Source organism: Nilaparvata lugens, chromosome 1 (assembly GCF_014356525.2).
Source record: "Nilaparvata lugens isolate BPH chromosome 1, ASM1435652v1, whole genome shotgun sequence".
In the NCBI taxonomy this organism is placed as follows: Eukaryota; Metazoa; Arthropoda; class Insecta; order Hemiptera; family Delphacidae; genus Nilaparvata; species Nilaparvata lugens.
Window position 1 is genome coordinate 54,246,470 of NC_052504.1, and position 22,416 is coordinate 54,268,885.

General features: G+C 34.0%; 2 protein-coding genes across 2 annotated transcripts in view; one reads left to right on the forward strand and one right to left on the reverse strand.

The window, feature by feature from the left end:
* Positions 1 to 685: 685 nt before the first annotated feature.
* Positions 686 to 13,552, forward strand: LOC111043405 (aquaporin-11). Its single transcript, XM_022328353.2, has 6 exons — positions 686 to 788; positions 2,692 to 2,879; positions 7,194 to 7,386; positions 8,850 to 8,931; positions 9,617 to 9,755; positions 12,804 to 13,552. Exons 2-6 carry the CDS (start codon positions 2,693 to 2,695, stop codon positions 12,992 to 12,994), a joined length of 792 nt encoding a protein of 263 aa, XP_022184045.2. The 5' UTR covers positions 686 to 788; position 2,692; the 3' UTR covers positions 12,995 to 13,552.
* Positions 13,553 to 13,962: 410 nt separating this feature from the next.
* The window catches only part of LOC111043413 (pyrokinin-1 receptor), a 274,760-nt gene continuing 266,306 nt past the window's right edge, over positions 13,963 to 22,416 (reverse strand). Inside the window, exons 7-9 of the mRNA XM_039436843.1 lie at positions 18,558 to 18,772; positions 16,594 to 17,028; positions 13,963 to 15,791 (exon numbers count right to left, since the gene is read on the reverse strand). Coding sequence (XP_039292777.1) covers positions 15,573 to 15,791; positions 16,594 to 17,028; positions 18,558 to 18,772 — 869 coding nt within the window. The 3' untranslated portion in view covers positions 13,963 to 15,572. The remainder of the gene's footprint in view (positions 15,792 to 16,593; positions 17,029 to 18,557; positions 18,773 to 22,416) is intronic.

The window sequence follows — 22,416 nt, forward strand, 5'->3', positions numbered from 1 at the left end:
TTATTGTATTGATTCATCTTGGCTCAAAAATTATAATCATGACAATCTATCTAGGTACTAATGCGGTACCTATAGTCAGGTCCACGTTATAATGACAGTGGATGGAGATAGAAGAATAGCGATGCCGATTCTCTGCATTAATTAATTATATTTCTACACTGTCAAAAACATAATTGGCATCGTTGTGGACCTAGAAAAGGATAGTACCCCCGGCTTTGTCGAATGATAGACAAGGATAGCAGAGCCAAAGTTGATCAAATACTGTCATTATAACGTGGACCTCACTATAGTATTGAATTTTCTCCCAACTTACGAAGTATTAATATTAGTTATTTCTGTATAAAAATTAATTCATTATTATCCATTTATCCAGTGTTGTCTCACTGTGCCTCTTGGGGGGGGGGGGTTTAGGGGGCTCAAAAACAGGTATGCAGATAAGCAGGAATTCTCAAAAAAGGTATGCAGTGTTTTTATCCCTGATTAGTCCCACCGAGATGCATTCTGAATGAAAAATGTTTTTGGGGCAATATAGAGGATTATGATCTCAACTATAAATTTACACTACTGTACCATAGGTGGGGTAGAAGTTGATTAATGATTTTTTTATACATTTAGGTTGGTTGGGTCCATGGGCTTGGCGTGGAGGGGGGATGTTGGTCACCAATGAATTATTCCAATAGAAAACTCCATCAATCGTGTTGTCAAATCGAGTAGCCTAAATCCAGTTTATAAGTGTTCCGCTGGGCGATAGAAGTTTGGTCGTTAAATTTGAGAGAACGCTCCATCAGGTAAGTCAATTACAAAAATTTATTAATCTGATATACATAATATACTGTATTCAATTAATTGAATATTACAATTTATAGATAAAAATGATAATGTCATGAGCCATTTTAGTGGAAGCCTGTTTTGTACATCCCCTGAGGTATTAATCGTTCATGTGCGGTAAAAACAATAGAAAATTAGATAGGTAATGCTGATGTCTTCCTTATTGCTATTAAATATTAATTGAACATTTTCAAGAACATTTGATTGGGATGGATTTGAATGACTGGAGGTATTCAAGAGAAAAGGTACCTATCATAAAATTGTAAACATTGATTCAGGTCTAAATATCAATTATTGTGAATCTTTATACGAAGTTTTGTCTGAATGCATGCCATCGTACGGTATTTATAATTTTCTCCGAAAATGTTTTTCGATTTCAACAAGAGAATTCAATTCACAAGAGAACGATTATAATGAAACGTTCTAATATAATCAATGTGGAATACAGTAATAACATGAAAATAATGATTTGGAATAATTACAATTTAGTCTTCTAACTGAGCCTATTTCAACTGAATAGTTTGGGCTTCTAACTGAAATGAAAGTTGGGAAGTGTCCAATTGGGCATGATTTGCGACAGAGAATAAACCATTATTCGTTTCAGTAAATAATGATCTAAGAATAGTTTATTGTACCTTCTTGTAGAATCAGAAGATATGATTCATATATAGGAAAAAAAGTTTATAATAAAAGTAGCCTACCTATTTCATTTAAGTTTGAAAAGGAGAACATCATATTTTATTCTGTACTTTGTTCAATTTGAATATAGCCTACTAGAACTCCTGCTGCAAAAATGGAATAGGCTATATTATAACTTACATACCGGTAACAAATATCTATAAATTAGGAAGAAGAATACCTACTATTTACGTTCAATAAAATAGGTACCGGTAGTGAAGTTCTATAATCCACAGTAGAAAAAATAGTACAAGAAGTATCTTACATATCCAAAATTTTAGAGTGTTTATATTATAATATTAGGCTACTATACTCTTTGATTGATTGAGTATGATGACGAGACATAATTCCATTACATATTATTTGACTCTTTATGATAATATATTAAATTAAACGGCACTGTAAATCCACTCTCATTCAATTTGATTTGAATGAGAGTCTACATAAATGCAAAATCAACGCTGCACCAGATGAATCATTATCTTTATAAATGATGGTGATTTGAGTAGAGTTAGCAACAATTTAGAAATAAAAATAATACCTTTCTGACTATTGTGATATGTTTTGAACTCCTGAAATAATTCCATTGCTCATTTTTATTAGTAGTTAGCACAGAATATTGAAAGAATTACATTCTATACAATTTGCTCTTATATTTTAGACGCTTTTTTATTTATTATTGAATCTTCTCAATCTCAAATTGAGGACGGTATGTGAAATTGGATACAATCGTTATTACAAAACCTCTAACAATAATCTCTTCTAAAGTGAATGACACATTCACTAAGATAATATTTACTATTATTAAAATAATATTTCTTTCTGGGTGGAAATAAATTTGATTCATGATTTGAATTTGATTTACTGTGTAACAGTAGGTTGGCTACTGTACCGATACAGTTTGCGATATTAATTATCAAACCCATTGGACACAAAATGAGTTTTTTTCTTTGTAAATAAAAATAGTAAACTAAGTACCCATTTAAAAATTGTTTAGTCAGAAACATGTTCCGGCTTTATGTTTATATTCAAAAGTAGCCCTAAGAAAAAAAGACAATTTCTTTCTATGAAATGTCAAATGTGCCAATATAACAATAAAACCTCTATTCTTAATTGCATGCCAGGAGTAAATACCAATTTTCATTTTGTTGATTATATTCATCATGATGCATGTTCCAAAAACAGAATGGGGTCGGCTTCAGTGTTTGGGTTGTTTGTATGCACATCGTACATCGGCCTGAGCTGCATGCTGGCCTTTTGGCTGCGGAAGGTGTTGGGCAGATTCCTGCCCGGCTGCTCACTGCCCAAGCTCATGCTACAGGAAGCCATTGCTGCGGCCGAGCTATGCGCCTGTTGCTTCGAGTTGATCATTGGTGAGTAGGCCTACTTTATAATCTTCGAAACGATAATTTTGGGGTTTGTTCAGTGTAGCCTGAACAAGTTGGAAATATTATTATAACAGACATAATACTGAATGGTTTCAAATGTAAAATTTAACCACTATATAAACTACTAAATTTGACTACCGTATAGTTACTGAAACATTTTCCTGAAGAGGGGTGCGTCTTTGAGTTTTTCCCCTGAATATAGAAAATGGTAATTATATTCTCTGTAAAAAATAATATAGAAATTAATGAGTAAGAATTATTATTGAGTTTTAATTGGAATGTACTAGCACTGTGTTAATCCACTCTCTTTCGTTTTTATTCGAATGAGGGACTACAATCAGTGCAAAATCAACAGCTACACCAGACAGATCACTATCCAATAAATGATAATGATTTGAGTTAAGATAGCTACAAATTACAAAGTTTCCAATAGATTCTCAGTTTTAAGTGTGTACTTGCATCAGAGGTTGTTTTTTTATGTTTTTTCAATGATAACTCTGGATAATGCCTTTATAGTCACGGACACGGAGCGTTCGCCACTTGATATATTAGATATGCCACGCTAGCCGCAGGCTCAACTAGTCACTGGAATCGTGAATCATATTCGGTAGTTACCAATGGAAGCTCGAACGTTTCCAGCAAGTATTCAGTTTCGAACTCAACTACACTTTTCTTTTGAGAAGTCAGTTGGTGTTCAATTAGCAAGTATTAATAATATAATACCATAGATCAAGGATAAGCATAAGCTATATTTCTTGTCTCTGATAATACTCAACCTCTTTTTTTGAGAATTGAGTAGGCCAGAATCTGTTGAAAATATTCTAAATCGGCTATTGTGAAATTATGATAACTTAGTTGTTTAATTAATGAATAATATGCTTATTTCACAAAACTAAAAAATCTGGTGTGGCGCACTCACACAACTTTCCATGCCGTTATGAAAATTTATCACCTGATGCTAGTGTTCCCGCGCATCTCAAGTCTACTATTCAAAGATCCAAGCCAGCTGGTGACAGTACAATAACGCTGGAGACACACGAAGTTTGCTATCTCTTCATAGTGAATGATTTAATAGAATCAACAGTTGCCAACAGTTTGCAATTGAAATTATAACATTTTCTCGGATTTCGAGCTTATTTTGAATTTTAGGTAAAAATTTTACAGATTATTAATTGTAGAGATTTTCATGCTCAATCTATCCCACTTGGAATTTTTTGTTCAAATTGTAGCTGAAGCCTAAAATCTAAAATCTTATTGAGAATCTAAAATCAAACTTTGCATAGATGGGGCGGAGCTCCTGAAATTTTTACAGATATGGGACTTGTGACAGTTGATGGAGCTTATCGATGACTATCTCAGGTATGAATTTGATCAAAATCGTTGGAGCCGTTTTCGGGAAAATCGCGAAAACCCCTGTTTTTGACAACATTTTCGCCATTTTAGCCGCCATCTTGAATCGTATTTGATTGAAATTGTTCGTGTCGGATCCTCATATTGTAAGGACCTACGTTCCAAATTTCAAGTTATTCCGTTAATTAAGGGATGAGATATCGTGTACACAGACGCACCTACAACCTACACTCATACACACAACACACACACACACACACACCACACACACACACACACACACACACACACACACACACACACACACACACACACAGACCAATACCCAAAAACCACTTTTTTGGACTCAGGGGACCTTGAAATGTATAGAAATTTAGAAATTCGGGTACCTTAATTTTTTTCGGAAAGCAATACTTTCCTTACCTATGGTAATAGGGCAAGGAAAGTGAAAATAGTGTTGAATAATTTAAATTTTAATTATTAATAAATTTGATTCATGATTTGAATTTGATTTACTGTGTAACAGTAGGTAGGCTACTGTAACGATACAGTTTGCGATATTATTTATCAAACCTATTGTACACAAACTTTTTTTCTATGTAAATAAAAATAGTAAACTAAGTACCCATTTCAAAATTGTTTAGTCACAAACATGTCCCAGCTTTATGTTTATATTCAAAAGTAGCCTTAAAGGAAAAAAGAAAATTTCTTTTTGAATAAAAAAGACTAAGAAATATTGTCAAAAAACCACTGATTTATTGATAATTAGAAAGACCGGTTTCGGTTATTACACCATTGTCAATCTCTGATAAAATTTCATTCAATATGAATAATTACCACAATATCAACTTCTCAACTACACAAAAACAAAAAAAAAGAAAATTTCTTTCTATGAAATGTCAAATGTGCCAATATAACAATAAAACTTCTATTCTTAATTGCATGCCAGGAGTAAATAGGCTACCAATTTTTATTTTGTTGATTATATTCGTCATGATGCATATGTTTCAAAAACATAAATTTGAATTCAAATAATGAATAATTACTGATTTTATTTAGACGGTTGAATGGCTGGTAGGCAAGATATTTCTGCCCTTTGTCTTTCATATCTACAGTATAGTATTATATAGGTAATTATATCATTCAAACTCTCATCAAAGATGCTTGGAGACTTTTGATTCATCAATTAACATAAAATTTTATATGGTTCACTACAGTAAACTAAATAGGTACCGTAGAATGGGGTGAATAGGGACAGTTTTTCACACTTTTTTCTCATAACTTACACAAAAATTATTTTATTCTGTTTGTGATCCACTTATGACTTTAACTCTTGGTATAGGTATCTCTTGGATTGAACAATTTTTTTTTGCATCCACCCCCTTTTTCATTATTATTTTTTTATTGCTGTCCCTATTCACCCCAATGGTGGGTCAATGGGGACGCAAGTGTGTATAGCATGCACGTTTTTTCAGACCTATTATGGGGTGGATAGTGACGCAAAGCACCTTATTAAAAATAGAATAGAATATTTTTAAATATATATTTAATAAAAATAAACTAAGAAGAAAATAATTTGAAGTTAAAAAATATTCGATAAAAAATGAAATCCATAATTAAGTCATTAGAAGCTACAAAGTTCAATATTGTATCAGCTCTTCATTGAAAAAATAACTTTCTCTCTTACTAGAGGGGTCTTTCAGAATTTTTAAAACTTGCTCCTTATATTGAATTCGCAGACATCTGGAAAAATATAAACATTTTGCATTTTCACGGATTTTTTTTTTGTCGAAGGAATGATCCCATGAACTTATCACCTGAAACTTCCCAACCATCTTCTTCAACCATCCCAATAAATACGGTACTTTCAACCCTGTGTCATATTGGAATTTAACTCGCACCCAATTTCTCCTCCTCAACAACGTTGACTACTTCAAGATAAGTCTTTAAACTTCTATAAAACCAGCAAACACCAGTTTTAGGCAGTGTCCCTATTCACCCCACCTCAACATCCAAATGGTCAAGATTAAAAAAAAACCTAGAATAAATTAAATTCCAGTTAAAGCTTACATATTAATGTGTTATTACTTATTAGAATCAGTAGAATTCAAAGAAAAATACTTCAAGCTTGTGACTAAAAACACTTCAAATGTCCAGACAAAACTTTCCAGGTTACGTTTCTATCTGTTCAAAGAAGCAACAAGAAGCACAGCTGCCGACAGCATAGAAATCAAGTTGAATAGATGATTTTTATATTAATTTGTACAGAAAAATCCCCTCTATCAGAATAAATTAAGTAGAGCTATAAAAATTTAATAAGAAAGAAGTTATTGAACAATTTTCAATTTTCCCAGTTTTTGTCCCTATTCACCCCTGCGTCCCTATTCACCCCGTTTTACGTTAATAACAGATTTGAGAGGTAGGAGTCCATGCATCTTCGAGAAAAAAAAATCAAATGTCTGCATGCAGACGTGAGAAAACATAAATGAAGACAGACGGACATCTGTGTGTGTTGCAACATTCGTACAATCCCTGCGAAGGGATTCATTCTCAGTCTCTGATATCTGCGGTCGTCTGTCTGATTTTGCTGTGTGCGTTCGTTCGCTTTTATGATGCTTTTCTCACACTAAAAACTCTCTCAAATAAAAAAAGAGTCTTCAGTAGGCAAGTTCAGTACGTAGGTGCTTGAATAACCAACAAAATTCTGGTTCACCTTATTTTCTAATTATTCTTAGTTATATTTTCCAGTATTTCATCAAGTTAATGATAGGCCTACCAATGATCATACAAGAGTAGCTATCAACAATTCAACTGTACAACTTATATTGTTCAGTTTCAAATTGAAAAGATATTCATGGAATAAAGGAGAAGGATAACTTAATTTCCACCATGTTCTACAAAAAAAGGTGGAAAATATCAGCTATGTTTCTATTAATATTATGATTTTAGTGGCCGATAATTATGGCATCTGGGCATATGCGGTGTACCTGTTTGCGTTGACAATATGGTGGTCACTGAGTTGGGAGGACGCGACCGCTTGCCCGTACACGCACCTCGAGGAGGTGGTCGAGGGAAAACTGGACGTGAGACACGCTGCACTCAAAATTTGGGCTGAACTCTCCGGAGGCCTGGTTGTCTACAAGTAGACACAAATACCGTACCGTAATATTTCCTGCTTGTTTTCAACCTAAGTTAACGTTTTGGGTTGAGCTCATACGCTTTCATAACATTCGGGCAACACAATTATTTGCGTGCGGAGTTTGGCTGCAGATCATTGAAATTAATAGAATTTCAAATGAATTCATTTTGGCTTGCGAATTTTGTTTGGTGTTCTGAAGTTTGTGTGAGTCATCAACTACTGCATATCGCCAATAAAGCGCTAATGTACGCGTGTAATATTTGATCATCCTGAAAATCGAATTTATGTCCATGACAATATTAAATATAATTGCTGCTGATGAAGTGTTTAGACCATAGGGCTACATGAGAGGCATGGTTGAATTAAATAATCGAATGTTCAAGACACCTCCCAAGATCTCCTCCATCTTTTAATAATTATTTTTCCATATATATAGTGTTACAAAAATGGAGTTTGTTATCAGTTTGTATTTTAATTTTTCAGTAGGCTACATTTGGGGAACATTATTAGTTAATGCGTTGTTTTAATGACAGTGTGTTTTCTTCAACTTATTTTTGGTATTCTATGATTTGAGATACATGAGAATAATACTGGAAATTTGCCTTTTCATTTTTTATGAGTGGGAACTTCTACGTAATATGGATTTGAAGTTTTTATGATGAACTACACCAAACCTATTTTTGCTATTCTATGATATGAGATATATTAGACTTATACTGGAAATTAATGTTTCTTTTTATGAGTGGGAACAACTCTAATTATGGATTTGAAGTTTTTATGATGAACTATAACAAATTGTGTGACTAATGCTTGGGTGAGAAGATTTGAAGAGTAATTTAAAAAAGTGTGTCGCGTTTGTTAAACTTCACTGTATGATGTAAAGCCTTTAAGGCTTGAAATAATATGTTTCTTATGAAGAAATCAAACTTATTCTTCATCATATCAGTCATAGAGAATAGTACTCAATTTGCTTGAATCTAATAAGAATGAAGTTTTGGGAGACTAATACTCGATGAGACAAATCATAACGACAGGTATCTATTATATAGTTATAGTTATTCAATAACGTTTAGTTATATAAATAACTATAACCCACAGTACACTTCTAGGTCACCAGGACAAGGGTGATTTTGGTAAAGCTTTGACTCAAATATTGAAGCTCTGATCTCGCACCCATTATAAAATCCTGTTGGAATACAGCAGTAAAGCGGCTATTATATTTCATCCTATCTACTGCTTTAATTGTTGATTACGTTTAAGAAAAACAACAATAAGTTGTCTTTTTCAACTGAAAATTTATGGCTAGAGCATCAGAACCCTATAGGTCTTGTAAAATGGAACATTTACAGTAGAAAAGACAACATAGGTATTGCGCTAGAAAAGAATCACAGAAAAAAACCGATAACATCTCAAAATATAAAATATAGTGTTCAATTTGTTAATTAAGTTATCCATTTTTGTTGTAGATATGTCATGACACTATGGAGCTTGGAGATCGCTTCTGTTCACAGATCCAGAGCATATGAAGAATGCACTGCTGATCTACAAGTGAGTACCTAGTTCACCTATGAAAATTTATGTTTCAACTACGGTTAAGTCCTTCAAAAAGTTTCATACATAATCCTTTCCAGTATGTGTACCGTACAGTTTGCGTATTTCAAGTCAAATAGGTTATCATCTTCTAGGATAAGTATCCTGACGTTCCATCACTTTACTCATTTTTCTCCACATATAATTTTTATAAATTCATGAAGTGAGTGAACCTGAAAGACTTGAACGCTCAACCACAGAAGAGGAGGGCTTCTTATTCTTTATGTTATTTGTAAACATATTCTAGCAATATGAATACAAATATAAATCTGAGTAACCTTTTTCCAATTATTTAGTCACGATATGTTTCGGCTATATAGGTACTCAGATTTATATTCAAAAGTAGGCCTAACCCTAAAGAAAAAAGACGATCTAGCAATATGTTCTTTCTTGTGCATTAATTATAGGTTTGTATTAATTTCTATACTATCTTGTATTTAAAAAAATATTTATGAGACATTTTCATGAATCTTGTAGGGCAGAAACCAACCCAGTGACATCCATCACAACACATTATCATTATCATCATATTATTTGCCACATATTATCAATTATTTGCTACAGTATAACAAATTTCTCACCTACCTTCTATCATTGATGTCCTCCTTCAAGAAATATTCAACTATAGAATTGATGATTTGAGGTGAACTTCATGTTGGGTGCATTGATTGAGGCGGCAGCAACATGCCTATGCAGGCTCTTCTCAAGATTTATTGGAGAATGGAACCCAAGATTTGGCGTTGCTCTCGATTCTTTCATTGGGACTTCACTGGTAGTAGCTGGTGAGTAAGGAGATTCATTTTCCTTGAGGACTAGATGAATATCTCACATAATAGTATATTTTTTAATGAAGAATGACGATATACAGAGTGATTCTCAATTATGGTAAAATAATTTGATACGTGATAGTAGAGGTAAAAATAAGAAAAAAAATTCTTATAAACACATATCCATAGACGCTTCATTAGCGAGCTATACAGAGTGAAAGATTTCGCTCGGAATTCAGTTCCTCTGGTGAAATACACCGATGCTGAATTGTTTGGGGACTAGTTTTTGAAAAAGCTTATGCTGGATTCATATGGAAAAATATCTGAAAAATTGAATAAAACTAGTCTGGAAGGTGTAGTGTGAGTAGTTTTTAAGAAAAAAGTTGAAATATGCAAGAAATCTAAGTAGAAAAACACAGACTTCTATGTTTGATGCCCAATAATTTCCTCTGAACAAATACCAGTGAACAAACCAGTGAACAAATAATTTTTCGCAATAAAAATTGTAAAGAATTCAATTCTGAAAAGAATCATGTAAGCTATGTGAACTAAATTTGAATAAAAGTTGAATAAAATGTATTCTTATGTAGTACAACATTACACCACAAAAATCTGTGTTTTATGGGGAGAGAACTAATAACACATATGTTGTAGCTGATTGCAAATAAAACATGGATTCAAATAACAGCTGTTCCAAAACAGCTGATTTATTTTGTTTTTATAAGAAAATATTCAGAATAAATTATCAGCTGAAAATCATTTTCAGAAATATTTCAGCTTTTAGCCTACTGTTGAACAAAACAACAAACTGTAAGGTTAGGCCTACTGTAACTGCGCTGTGTTTTTGTTTAATCTATTAAGCAGTTATTTGAAACCATTTCACTTTGCTTTTGTGTTAAGTGTTAACTTTTTAAAAAATGACAGGTAATTTTAGACATTATTCATACTCTGAATTAGCTGACATGCATTTAATGTATGGAATGGGACACTGTAATAATACTGAAGCAAGACGTTTGTATCAAGAGAACTTTCCTAACCGAGTATGTCCAAGTTCAAGGTTTTTTGTCACTATTCATCAACGTCTTTGATATCCAAAGACCACATTTATGCAGGCAGACCCCGATCTACTATGACTGTTGAGTTAGAAGATCAAGTTTTTAATGAAATTTATGAACATCAAGAGAAGAGCACGAGAGAATTGTCAGTGCAGTTCAATGTCAATCAATATATTATTTGGAGAATACTAAATCAATCAATCAATTAAAAGAGCAACATGTTTGGGTAGATGAGAATCCTCATGCCATCAATCCTAAATAATCGTCCACAACATCAGTTTTCAGTAAACATTTGGGCAAGAATCATAGGAGATCATCTACTTCTGTTCGAACAGCTCGATCGAGCTTCCTCCCAGGCTTAATGGCATAATCTACTTAAACTTTTTGAGAGAGGGACTATTTATCTTACTTGAAGATGTACCTCTTCAGTTGCGCCAAAACATTTGGTTTATTCATGATGGAGCTCCACCACACTTCAGTGTTGCTGTTCGGGAACACCTGAATCACAGCTTTCCAAATCAATGGATAGGCCGAGGTGGGCCAGCACCATGGCCAGTTAGGTCACCAGACCTTAATCCTTTGGATTTTTATCTTTGAGGACACTTGAAAACCTTAGTATACAATACTCCGATTGATACCATTGAAGAACTCCGATTAAGGATTTTTAAGGGAATAGAAATGATAAAGCAGACTCCTGGAATATTTGAACGGAACCGACAATCGATGAGAAGACGTATGAATATATATATGCATTCAGAACAACGGAGGTCACTTTGAATTCACATCTTTAGTCTTTTGGTATAAGTTTAATGTCATTTAGGTATGTTTCTTTCATATAAAAATAAAACTTTTCATAAAAAACCGAATATTTTAGTTGCAATTAGCTACAACATATGAGCTCTTAGTTCTCTCCCCATAAAACAGCAAATTTTTGTGGTGTAATGTACTACATAAGAATACATTTTATTCAAATTTTACTCAAATTTAGTTTACATAGCTTACATGATTCTTTTCAGAATTGAATTCTCTACAATTTTTATTGCGAAAAATTATTTGTTTACTGGTCATTAGAGAAAGTTATTGGGCATCAAACATAGAAGTCTGTGTTTTTCTACTTAGATTTTTTGCATATTTCAACTTTTTTCTCAAAAACAACTCACACTGCAGCTTCCAGACTAGTTTTATTCAATTTTTCAGATATTTTTCCATATGAATCTAGCATAAGTTTTTTCAAAAACTAGTCCCCAAACAATTCAGCATTGGTGTATTTCACCAGAGGAACTGAATTCCGTGCGAAATCTTTCACTCTGTATAGCTCGCTAATGAAGCGTTCATGAATTTTCACCTCTTAATTTTCACCTTATTTTCACCTCTACTATCACGTATCAAATTATTTTACCATAATTAAGAATCACTCTGTATAAATTTTTCCCATCAGCAAGTACGTCTAGCTGGAGGATAAAAAAAAATTAAAGATAAAATATATTTTTACATGATGGCTATCTGTGTTTTCCAATGTATATGGCTACTATCTATATCAGCAATCTAGTCTCATTAGGACTTTTAATAAGCTTTCATTTGAACTTGTCAAATGACTTGTATTGAGATACCTATTGCCTCTATTCTGAAATAGATGAGATAACACGTACTACTTTGAAATCCCCTAAAGAATGATTACCTGCTACGGTACCTACTGCTACTGAATTGATTGTTGATCATTTTCATCAAAACTAAAATAGCCTATATTGCAGTGCCTTATGTCATCCTTATTATAGTGCCTTCTATCATCACATCTACAAATTCATGTACTATTCATAATAATTTTATTATTCAATAATAAGTAAATAAATAATGCAAATTTTTCACAATATGTACAAAATATGTGCAGTGTCATTGCAAGAATTATATCTAGCAAGCTAGAGAAAAAAAATTTCACTTAATGTTATCAATTTATTCATAATAACCGTATGAAATTATTGCTGATAATTTTTTGCTCATTCTGTTACAGCTTTCAACTATTCAGGCGGCTACTTCAATCCAGTGCTTGCAACAGCTCTGAAGTACGGGTGCCAAGGAAACACGAACGCTGAGCACATTATCGTCTATTGGGTGGGAGCTTGTTCCGGATCAATTCTGTCTGTATTCCTCTATCAACAACCATTTTTCCAAGCTTTGGCAACCAAAGTCAAATCAGATTAATGAGTCATTTCCATTTTGATTGGATTTTCTTTCATGATATTGTTATTCAAATAGGCTAGGTACCGTACTCTGAAGTAGGAATTCAGGGAATGAGATTCAATAAACATGAAAATAAAAAATGATTTACTTTAAACCGATTAATGATGCATGAGGAAAATTATCACCTACCCTACATCATTTATGTGTAATTTGGAAATACTATTAGTATAGATTTTCATCATTGACTATGATTATCTCTTGATATTCACTGACCTTTTCTTGATCATAAAGAACTAGTAAATTTCTTTTGTAGCTTTAGTATAGAGGAGCCATTCTGCATATTGTGTTCATTTTTCTTTAGCTTCTCCAGGGATAACCAGCTACTGAATGTTTCCTGTTAAACTGTTATTTCCATTATAACTTTGATAGTATCTATACAACTGCGAAGATATAATGTATGGAACCTGGATATTGTGTTCATCATAAGTGATAAAAATCAATGATTGAAATTTTAATTTAACAAAGATGTTTTTCAAGGACTGTATTTTCACCAATATAAATTGACTTCATCAAATTGAATGAGTGTTTTTCTTCATCGGCCAAAGATCCGAATGCTATCTCCTAAACAATTATTTGTAGGGGACAATACGTTTCAAATCAGTTGATAAGAGTTATAAGAGGAGTTTTTGAATGGATTCTTGAGTAGGAGTAGGTGATTGATACTTCTGGAATAATTGCTGAAGTTTCCATAATGTATTTTTGTAATTTTCATATTATAGGCCTATGGTTCTCCAGTAACGTTTATTTTGGGCATCCTTCAAATAATTCATTAATGAGCCAAAGCCAATGGACTATCATTGAAATTTCACTCAAGAACTCAATACATTAGGATATAAATATTGATGAGGAGTATAGATCAAACGAGACATTGAAAATAATATTCATAAGACTATTTGTTTATCATGGTAAAAAAATGCTTAGTAGTAGGCTAGAATTGTTTACCATGTATGGAAAAACTAAATTGTGAAAACTGTATTTATTTATTATTCATGAATTTTATTCATCCAATACGACGTTAATAGATTTTTTCTAAAATTGATTGACACATAAATGTGTAATACACTATTATCATATAATACATCATTAGGAGACTTATTTGGTAGGTATAATAAATTAGACTTCATGCTAATATTTAGGCCTTGAACGTATTTTTAATTACATTGAAGCTTTATGAAGCACTTTGATAATTTAATTCTAGGAATTATTATAAAATAATACAAATCCTTAAAAAACTGACTAGATGTCAATATTGGAGTACAATAAGTAGTTTACTAATCTACACTAAGTTCTCATTTTGGCACATACAATAAAATAAAATTTTGCATCTAGTAAATTTTTCAATTTCAAAAATAATTATTTATCAATTTTGAAACAGCAAGCATCGTTTTAATGATTGATATAAGATATTTAAAATTTTGCAATCTACAAATCTATTTAAAATCAACATTTAGAAACATCAATTAGTCAACATCGAACATTGTTAAAATTTCTTTTTTCATATTTACAATATACAAAATACTTTTATCTTGACCTGTTGAAGGTAGTTGAGAAATATGAGAGTGAAATGTGGTAGGCTACCTAGTGAGTAGTAGTTTAATTTCCTGTGCGTTATCAGTAAACATAACTTGTCAAAAAATATATGGGCTTTTGAAATATATGAAATAATCTATTCTCTGTAAGTTGATTCATATCGATGATAAAATATAATATTTAAAACGGTTTATTGAAAATTATCACAGAATTATTCTAGCCGACATTGAATTTCATGTACCTCATCAAAACAATAAGCAAAGATCAGCTCAATATGAATGCCATGAATAATCAATAATAGTATGCATTGATACAGGCTTCAGTTTCCTATAAATAGAATCTCCAATAATGCCCATCGAATTGCTCGATCACGGGTCACGGTTAATCCCACTTTGTGTAGGACTCTCAATTCCTGAGCTGAAAGCCTATCATGCAAGAGGCATTCAGCACTGTAGTGCGTCCCCAGCATATCCATATATAGGAGGCGATCGGCACTGTTAGTGTGGTTACACACACACACATCGATTTTTGGATGTACGTCTTTTGCTGTCCTTATGAATCCACCAGATTAAACAGATTATGTTTGTCAGGTTCTGTTTAAAATCTAGTAGAATTTATAGGGACGGCAAATAAGCGATGTTTTTGTAACTGGCTTCATGGCATAGCCACTCTCAACACTGGATATAAATGGTATACCCACTACTTTGTGTTTCCAAGAGTGAGACTGGAATTAATTCAACTCAATCCTGTTTTTCAATTGTGTCCTAATGTGATACGAGCCGATAAAGGTTTCTTTTGATGGCAGAAAAATTAAAAGCAGTTCTAATAGATCTGAGTATTTTGCAATGAAAAAAATATTTTGCAAACCTATTCAGATTGGCCCGAATCAATGCATACTATGTGGCGATATCAGCGCGAGAGATGAAAACGTTTTTGAATAGGTGTCGGTATCACAGTTATATCACTGGGCTTTGAGCATGACATTGTGCACACGGACGGGACTCAAGTGTCACATTGTGTCGTTGATGTTGGACAGGATGCAGGGCAGCGTCTGCGACTTGGCCACTTGCGACGCACTTGGTGGCTTGCCGTTGCCACATTTGTCACCCGCATCGGCCACCGTGTCCGGCTGTGAGTGCGACTCTGGCTCCAGGCGAATCTTCTTCGACGAGCGCCGGATTTTCAGCTGGCTCTCCTGGAAGATTTCGATATCCTCGATGCATGGCACCTTCAACAAAAAAGTGAAGATTAGTGAAGCATCACTTATCACTCGTGACATTTTTGAAAAATACTTTGATTCGGATACTATTGAATTACCAAAATGGAACAAATTTCTGATCAACATTTTTTATTATATTCACTTTTCGAAATATGAGCGCCTGGAGGTGAAGTTTTGAAGAGATCTATTCCCTAACTGGTAGCAAATAAATTCATGGAATTTTGAGGATACATTCTCCCAAACATTGTTCATATCATGACATATTATTTGATTCCTTGGAAAAGTTTCCCAAAGCGTGGTGCACAAATTTAAAGCTTCCAAATTGAAAAATTAAGCTGTGACACCTGACAAATGTGCTAGAGATTAATGTTTCTTGAAAATATTCTGGAATGAGTACCTACGTATGAATAATTAGTTGAGATTTAACACATAGAATAGAGTAGTATGACTCTTCATTTTGTTTGAGAGCAGGATTGAGGCGCAGCCGTCCTCTTCCACTAAACCCCCAACTGCTTATTCAAACTTGTAAATCACGACCTTGAGCCAACTGGCAACGCTGATATTCAGTTGGCTGAATAGAAGGCTCAATTAATTCTCAACTTATTTCATCCAGATTAGCATAAGAGTAGTAGTGTTTGACTACAGAGTAACATAACTCTGATTATGGCATGAGGATTCATTCAACACGTACCTACTTAATGAAAAGGAATATTCGATTTCAAAATGAGAGTGACGAATGTTTACTGATGGAAGATGCTACAGTGGAACTTATCTAGTGATTCTAGTAGAATAGTGATTCCACTTCATCTACCTTATCGGGTAGATGTCTGGAGGGCGGCGCCTGTGTCCAGGTGCAGTTGTCGGTGATGGAATGCAGGGGCAGCGACCTGTGCACGGAATGCAGATCGACGAGCGCCAGAGGCGGCGCCGAAGGCTGCAACCTCTTCTGCTCGGGGCTGGAGGCGCAGTCGAGGGATGTGGACGAGGTCCTAGCGCTGCGTCGCCTGAAGGAGACCACCAGCGGTCTTCGGGTGAGGTCGGCTTCTCCCGCCGCACTGTTGACGCTGCTCGCTGCACTGTTGTTCCGTGACGACCGACGCGACAGCACCGCGTACTGCAGCCGACCGCCGCCTCCGCTTCCAGCCACCCCCACCGCCGCCCCACCGCTGCCGCTGCCGCACACCTCCACCCCCAGGCTCTGCAGGTCCTTGCCGCTGCTTGGGCTGCAGCATTTCGTCAGTGTGCTCTGCAAACGGATATGTGCAAATTACAATAAAGATTAGTATAAAAGTAAAGTTTATATTAGAATAGAATGACATTTTTCATTTGATGACGTTAGGACTGTAATGCCGACTCTACCACCTAAACACGTCATTAGCAAAAAATACAAGTAAAGTACAATAGAAAATATAAGGAGATAATAAAGAAAACAGAAACCAAAACAAAACATCAACAAAACTTTATATTCATTTGATATGAATTGAATTAGTTATCTGAAATTTTATTCCATCATTTTTTGATAGTAAAATCTCTTGAAAATGTAATAAATAATTATGAGAGTTCAATATCGAAAAATGGAAAATAAAGTGATAAAGAATAGAGTCATCTCATAAATAATCTCATATTTAGATGTGAAGGAAATAGCTATTATTCAACAAACTGGAATAATAATACGAAGCAGATATAGGAAACAGTGATTACTCCTATTCAGCTGCACCATGAATTCATTTTCAACACTCACGCCATTTTCAAATTGGCACGATTTCAAATGAACACGATATTCATCTGAATGCGTTCGTAGTGTTTTGCCCAGTCCATCAGTTTTCAAATCATCAACAATGCTGTCGCTGTTACTGCTTTCAATTTTTGTGGTTAGTGGAAAATAGTTGGAGACTCATTCACAGTATAATGGAATCGATTGTAGAATTCCGCTGTTCTCTTCAATCAATTCACTTTCATCATGTTTCCAAAATACCAGACCATGATTCCAATTTCCAAACATTGTATTCATTTGATATGAATTAAACTCGTTATCTGAAATTTGATTCCATCATTTTGTTGATAGTAAAATCTCTTGAAAATAGTTTGCTTATTTTGTGAGTTTGATATCCCAACTCAAGTTAGCAGTTTTCAAGATAGAGCTACTGTATTCTAAATTTCAACTTCGCTAATTTTCAACAAAAATTGATTTTTTCTTTTCTGATATTACTAGCTTGAAAAACTCTACTTGGACTCTAAGTAAAGTGAGTTGTCGAGAAATTGACTACCATGGAGAAACGATAGCATAAGTAGATATCCCATGGTATAGGGCGTTTATGTCGCAACTTTTATTGTTATCTCAAGCCGATAGTTCACGTAGTTCTTTCCCATGCAGATGTGTGACGCTGGTAGTCTCTCAAATTGTGCAGTTCCTACACTCTCACCCCAACAAAACAGTAAAAATTGACAATAATCAACAGTAATCGGCTTGAGATAACAGTAAAAGTTGCGACATAAATTCCCTATACCATGGGATATCTACTTACGCTACTGTTTCTCTATGCTACCATGGAGAAACGATAGCATTTGAAACGCTATTGTTTCTCTATGCTACCATGGAGAAACGATAGCATTTGAAACGCTATTGTTTCTCTATTATTCTACTGATCTTTTTTTTATTTTACTCTACTGATGAGTAGGCCTTCAAATTTTCTTCAATATAAAATGAAACAATACACGAGTAGTGTGCAAATTATTAGTGATGGTATCAGTTATGTAATCAAACTGAAAACTCACCTTGAAGGCTTGTCGAAATTTGAGTGACATTATGTTGTATAGGATTGGATTGACTGTAGTGGAAAGGTAGTAGAGGAGACCTGACAAATAAGTCATGGTTTTATAGAGTATGACTCTTTGAGCGGATGTTTTGTCGCCTTCATAGCCGTAAACAGCGTACAGTCTCTGCGCTTGGAATGGCGCCCAGCAGATGAAAAACGCAACCACAACTGCCACTGAACGCAAACACAACAACAATATATTATTAGTTGGCAATAATTTATACCCGGATGTTTAGAAAGATTTATTATAAGCCCATAGAAAATATTATTATAATGAGCACCATTCAATGGATATGGAGTAGGTAATGAAGGCTGAAAAGATTTATTGTTGAAATAGGGGAAGAAATGAATTTCGGAGTGAAGCAAGTCTCATATTCTCATTTTCGAACTGTATGAGAGTTCCATTTTCATTATGGAAAAAATTAAGTTTATAGCAAATACCAAATTAGTCTTGCCCTTTACACTCGAATTTGAAGAATACAGTATATTAATCTCACGTTCTATGAAGCTTAACAGCTTGAAAATATTGGATTTAGAAATTCGACATTTTAAAAACAGATATAATAAGCATATTTCTGAAAATTAGTAAATTCTTCAACTCTCAATCCTGGAATCCTGGCATGAGTTGAAGAGTTATTCTGTTCCTGTATCTACCACTGACTAGTCTCATAGTGAAACGAAGCCTTATTAGGTCGAAAGTAGAAAAGGAAAGGAAAATTGGTTAGGGAATGCAATAAAAAAGTTTGTTCATTTTAATTGACAAACATGAGCCTGCTTTATGCCTGCTAACTGCGAGATTGGTGATATAAAGAATTTGGGAATAATTAAGAACGGAATTTTCAGCATATCTTTCCGAAAATTCTTTGTACTTCTCGAAATATATTTAGTTGATAGGTTGATAGGACAAGGAGAATTAGAAGGAAGTATACTTTTCTTACTGCCCAACCCTCTGACCTGAATGACTACTTACTAGAATTTCCAAATATACGTGATGAAACTACCAACGAGTCAGAAATTGGATACGGAAGCGAACAAATAAGGAGGAAAGAATAATTTTGGACAAAGAGTACACCGAACGTCTACGGGAGCGGGGAAAAAAGATGAATGGAGACGGGGAATGATATTAATGAGAAGTTGTCTCTTCTTTCTAGAACATTGCTCAATCTTGCCAATCCTACAACTCGCAATCTTCTGAGTGAGAGATCATGGGCTACTTGAGGACGTTTTATCTTCGCCAAGTAGGTAGTTAAAATGAATGAGGATATTGGTATTGATTGGAGTTGATTTTTCCTAGAGAAAAACTTTAACGGCTGTTCCAATCAGTTGTTTAGTCCATTGATTTTTTCTCAGTGAGAGAGTGAATTTTCATCACTATCTTAGACTTGGATAATAAGAATTGAAAGTAAAATCTTTTTATTCTGTGTTGAGTATTGAAGAGAGAATAATTTCACAATTCTTATCCTAATGGGTTGGGAAATGACGTGATAGTCATTATCTCCATTATTATCGGGAGACCACCCCTCAGACCAATCATTATCAATAGCGTCCTACTTGCTGACGTTGGGTTCGAAGCGGCTCTGAGTAGCCGAGCGCAGATTGAAGAAGCGTTGCAGTAAGAATTGAAGACGGTAAACGGTTAAACGCTACGTCGAGCTCAATTCGGAGCATTAAAAACAAATTTCTCCGCTACAATTCAGTGTAAATGGTAAGCTGTCTGAAGAAAGTAGAGGAAGAAGTGCGATTTATAACGCAGGGAGCTTCCACAGAAACGTTATTCTTGTTCAATTTCGTTCCTAATTTTTTCCTCGTCACATTGTATTTCCCTCCTTCACTCTCGACCAACCGTAGCAAATTGTTTAGGATTCCTGAAAGCTGAAACAGGCTATTTGCCACCCTAATGGTTCAAGTGATTTGAAACGAGAGCCATGGCCAAACTAGGCGTGGGCTGTATTTTAATTTGCGATTAAAGTGGCGTACTTAATGGAAGGCTTTCCAAACAAAAAACAGGCTAATCTCGAATATTCTAACACGAGCATGAGTCAATTGAATGCCAAAAAAGTATGTTCAGTCTTCTTAGTCGTATTGTCTATTTTGATATTGATAGAATATTGTCATATCTGGATAAATTTCATGGGAAATGAGGATTGAAATATTATATGTTACATTGGATATTCTTGTCTGATCTTTTCATTACAGCTACATTTTCTTGTTTTAGTGTTTAATAGAATCGTTTTACTGGTTTCTGATCTGAAAGCTCTCAGACTCATGCTCTTGGAAACTGAAGTATTTTCTCCGTACGATGAATTATCATGATTGGACAAGATAAGCTCGAACAGAATAATAGCATGAAAATTACATCACGCCATCAATTATATAGTATGGTAATAGGCAGAATTCTCACAATTATTCATCATTCGAATCGGGCCGAGTTAATTCAGGTCCAAAGTACTGTTGAATAACGTCACGTCATGAAAATTTATCAATACTACCACAAGGTTTAGAAGAAACCTGATTTTATGCATTTAAGTAACTTTTCACAAAAATGTATTAGTCTACTTTATGAAGTATTTCATTGCCGTATTGCATAAATTCTTGTCAGCACAAATTCACAATATGTAAATAACAGAAAATGGTATTGCCAACAAAGTGAAGAATATTGTTGATTGATCAGCTTCGTTCAAGATTCAAAAATACATCCATATTCCAAATTATTGATCTTATCAATGGTTCAAAAATCTGCAATAATCTATGATGATACAATACAATAACCACTGGTAAACAATCAACAACTGGTTCATCAATGAGTATGTCTTTATTCAACAGTATCAACTGAATTGAGGAACAAAGGCTTAATCATTAATTCATTATTACTTCTGGTATAAATTCTCATCATCTCATTTTTATCGATAGACCCTTTAGAATTTGTTTTCGGAGAAAAGTTCTTTGGAGAGGATATTTGCTTTTTTTGCAAAGCCTATATTCGCCTCATCAACGAGAAAACAATGAGAAAATTCTTGACTCATGACGGTGGAAGAAATCGTTCCTCGCATTTTCCCAAAAATGCAATAAGAACATTTCTCCTCTTCTCTCATGAGCAGCAGTATTTGGGGAAGGAAACGCTCTCCCTTTTTACAAAATATGAAATATTTCCCGAGCAACAGAAACCCAGATATCCAATCTATTATTTATTAGGAAAATGCTTGTGATGTTTATGTTAGTCTGTAGCTGATAGGCAGTATTTTTCGAAATTTGTACGATACAGGACATAATTTATTTGTCAAGCTAGTTGATTTTGTTGAGTTGTTGATACATTTGTTCCCTGACAAATTGTAACTCTATAAATTCACTACTTTACATTCTTGATTCATGATTATTATTGCAATGATTTTTAAGGAGATTGTGACATCGGTACTTTAAGAATAAACTATAATTGGATAATGGAGAAGATAGAGAGATGATTAAGATATAACTCTATCATAATTTCCTTATTATTTTATTCCAATCTCAGAATACGAGCTTCTTTTATGCATATTCTCAAGATATATTTATTGAAACGTTGATATATGATTTACTTGTAATTCCATCGCTATGCATTGAAAAAAATTCTCAGACTCAGTCTTTATGAACAAGAAAACTCAATCCAATTTTCAATGAAAACTACTGAGAATATCTAACAATGAAATGTTGAGAACACTAAAATGCACTACGTGAGAAAAGCAAGAAATAATAGGACTTGGAGAATCCTAGATTCAGGAACTGTGGATATGCATTAGGCTGAAATTCAAGTTAAATGTGAAAAAGTTATGAGTGCCGCACAG

What these genes read in the sequence shown, in the direction of transcription:
- LOC111043405 (XM_022328353.2), top strand. Translation starts at nt 2,693, where the DNA reads ATGGGGTCGGCTTCAGTGTTTGGGTTGTTTGTATGCACATCGTACATC. An exon ending in TTGCTTCGAGTTGATCATTG is followed by an intron (nt 2,880 to 7,193) that starts GTGAGTAGGCCT and finishes TTATGATTTTAG; the next exon opens with TGGCCGATAATTATGGCATC. An exon ending in GACTTCACTGGTAGTAGCTG is followed by an intron (nt 9,756 to 12,803) that starts GTGAGTAAGGAG and finishes ATTCTGTTACAG; the next exon opens with CTTTCAACTATTCAGGCGGC.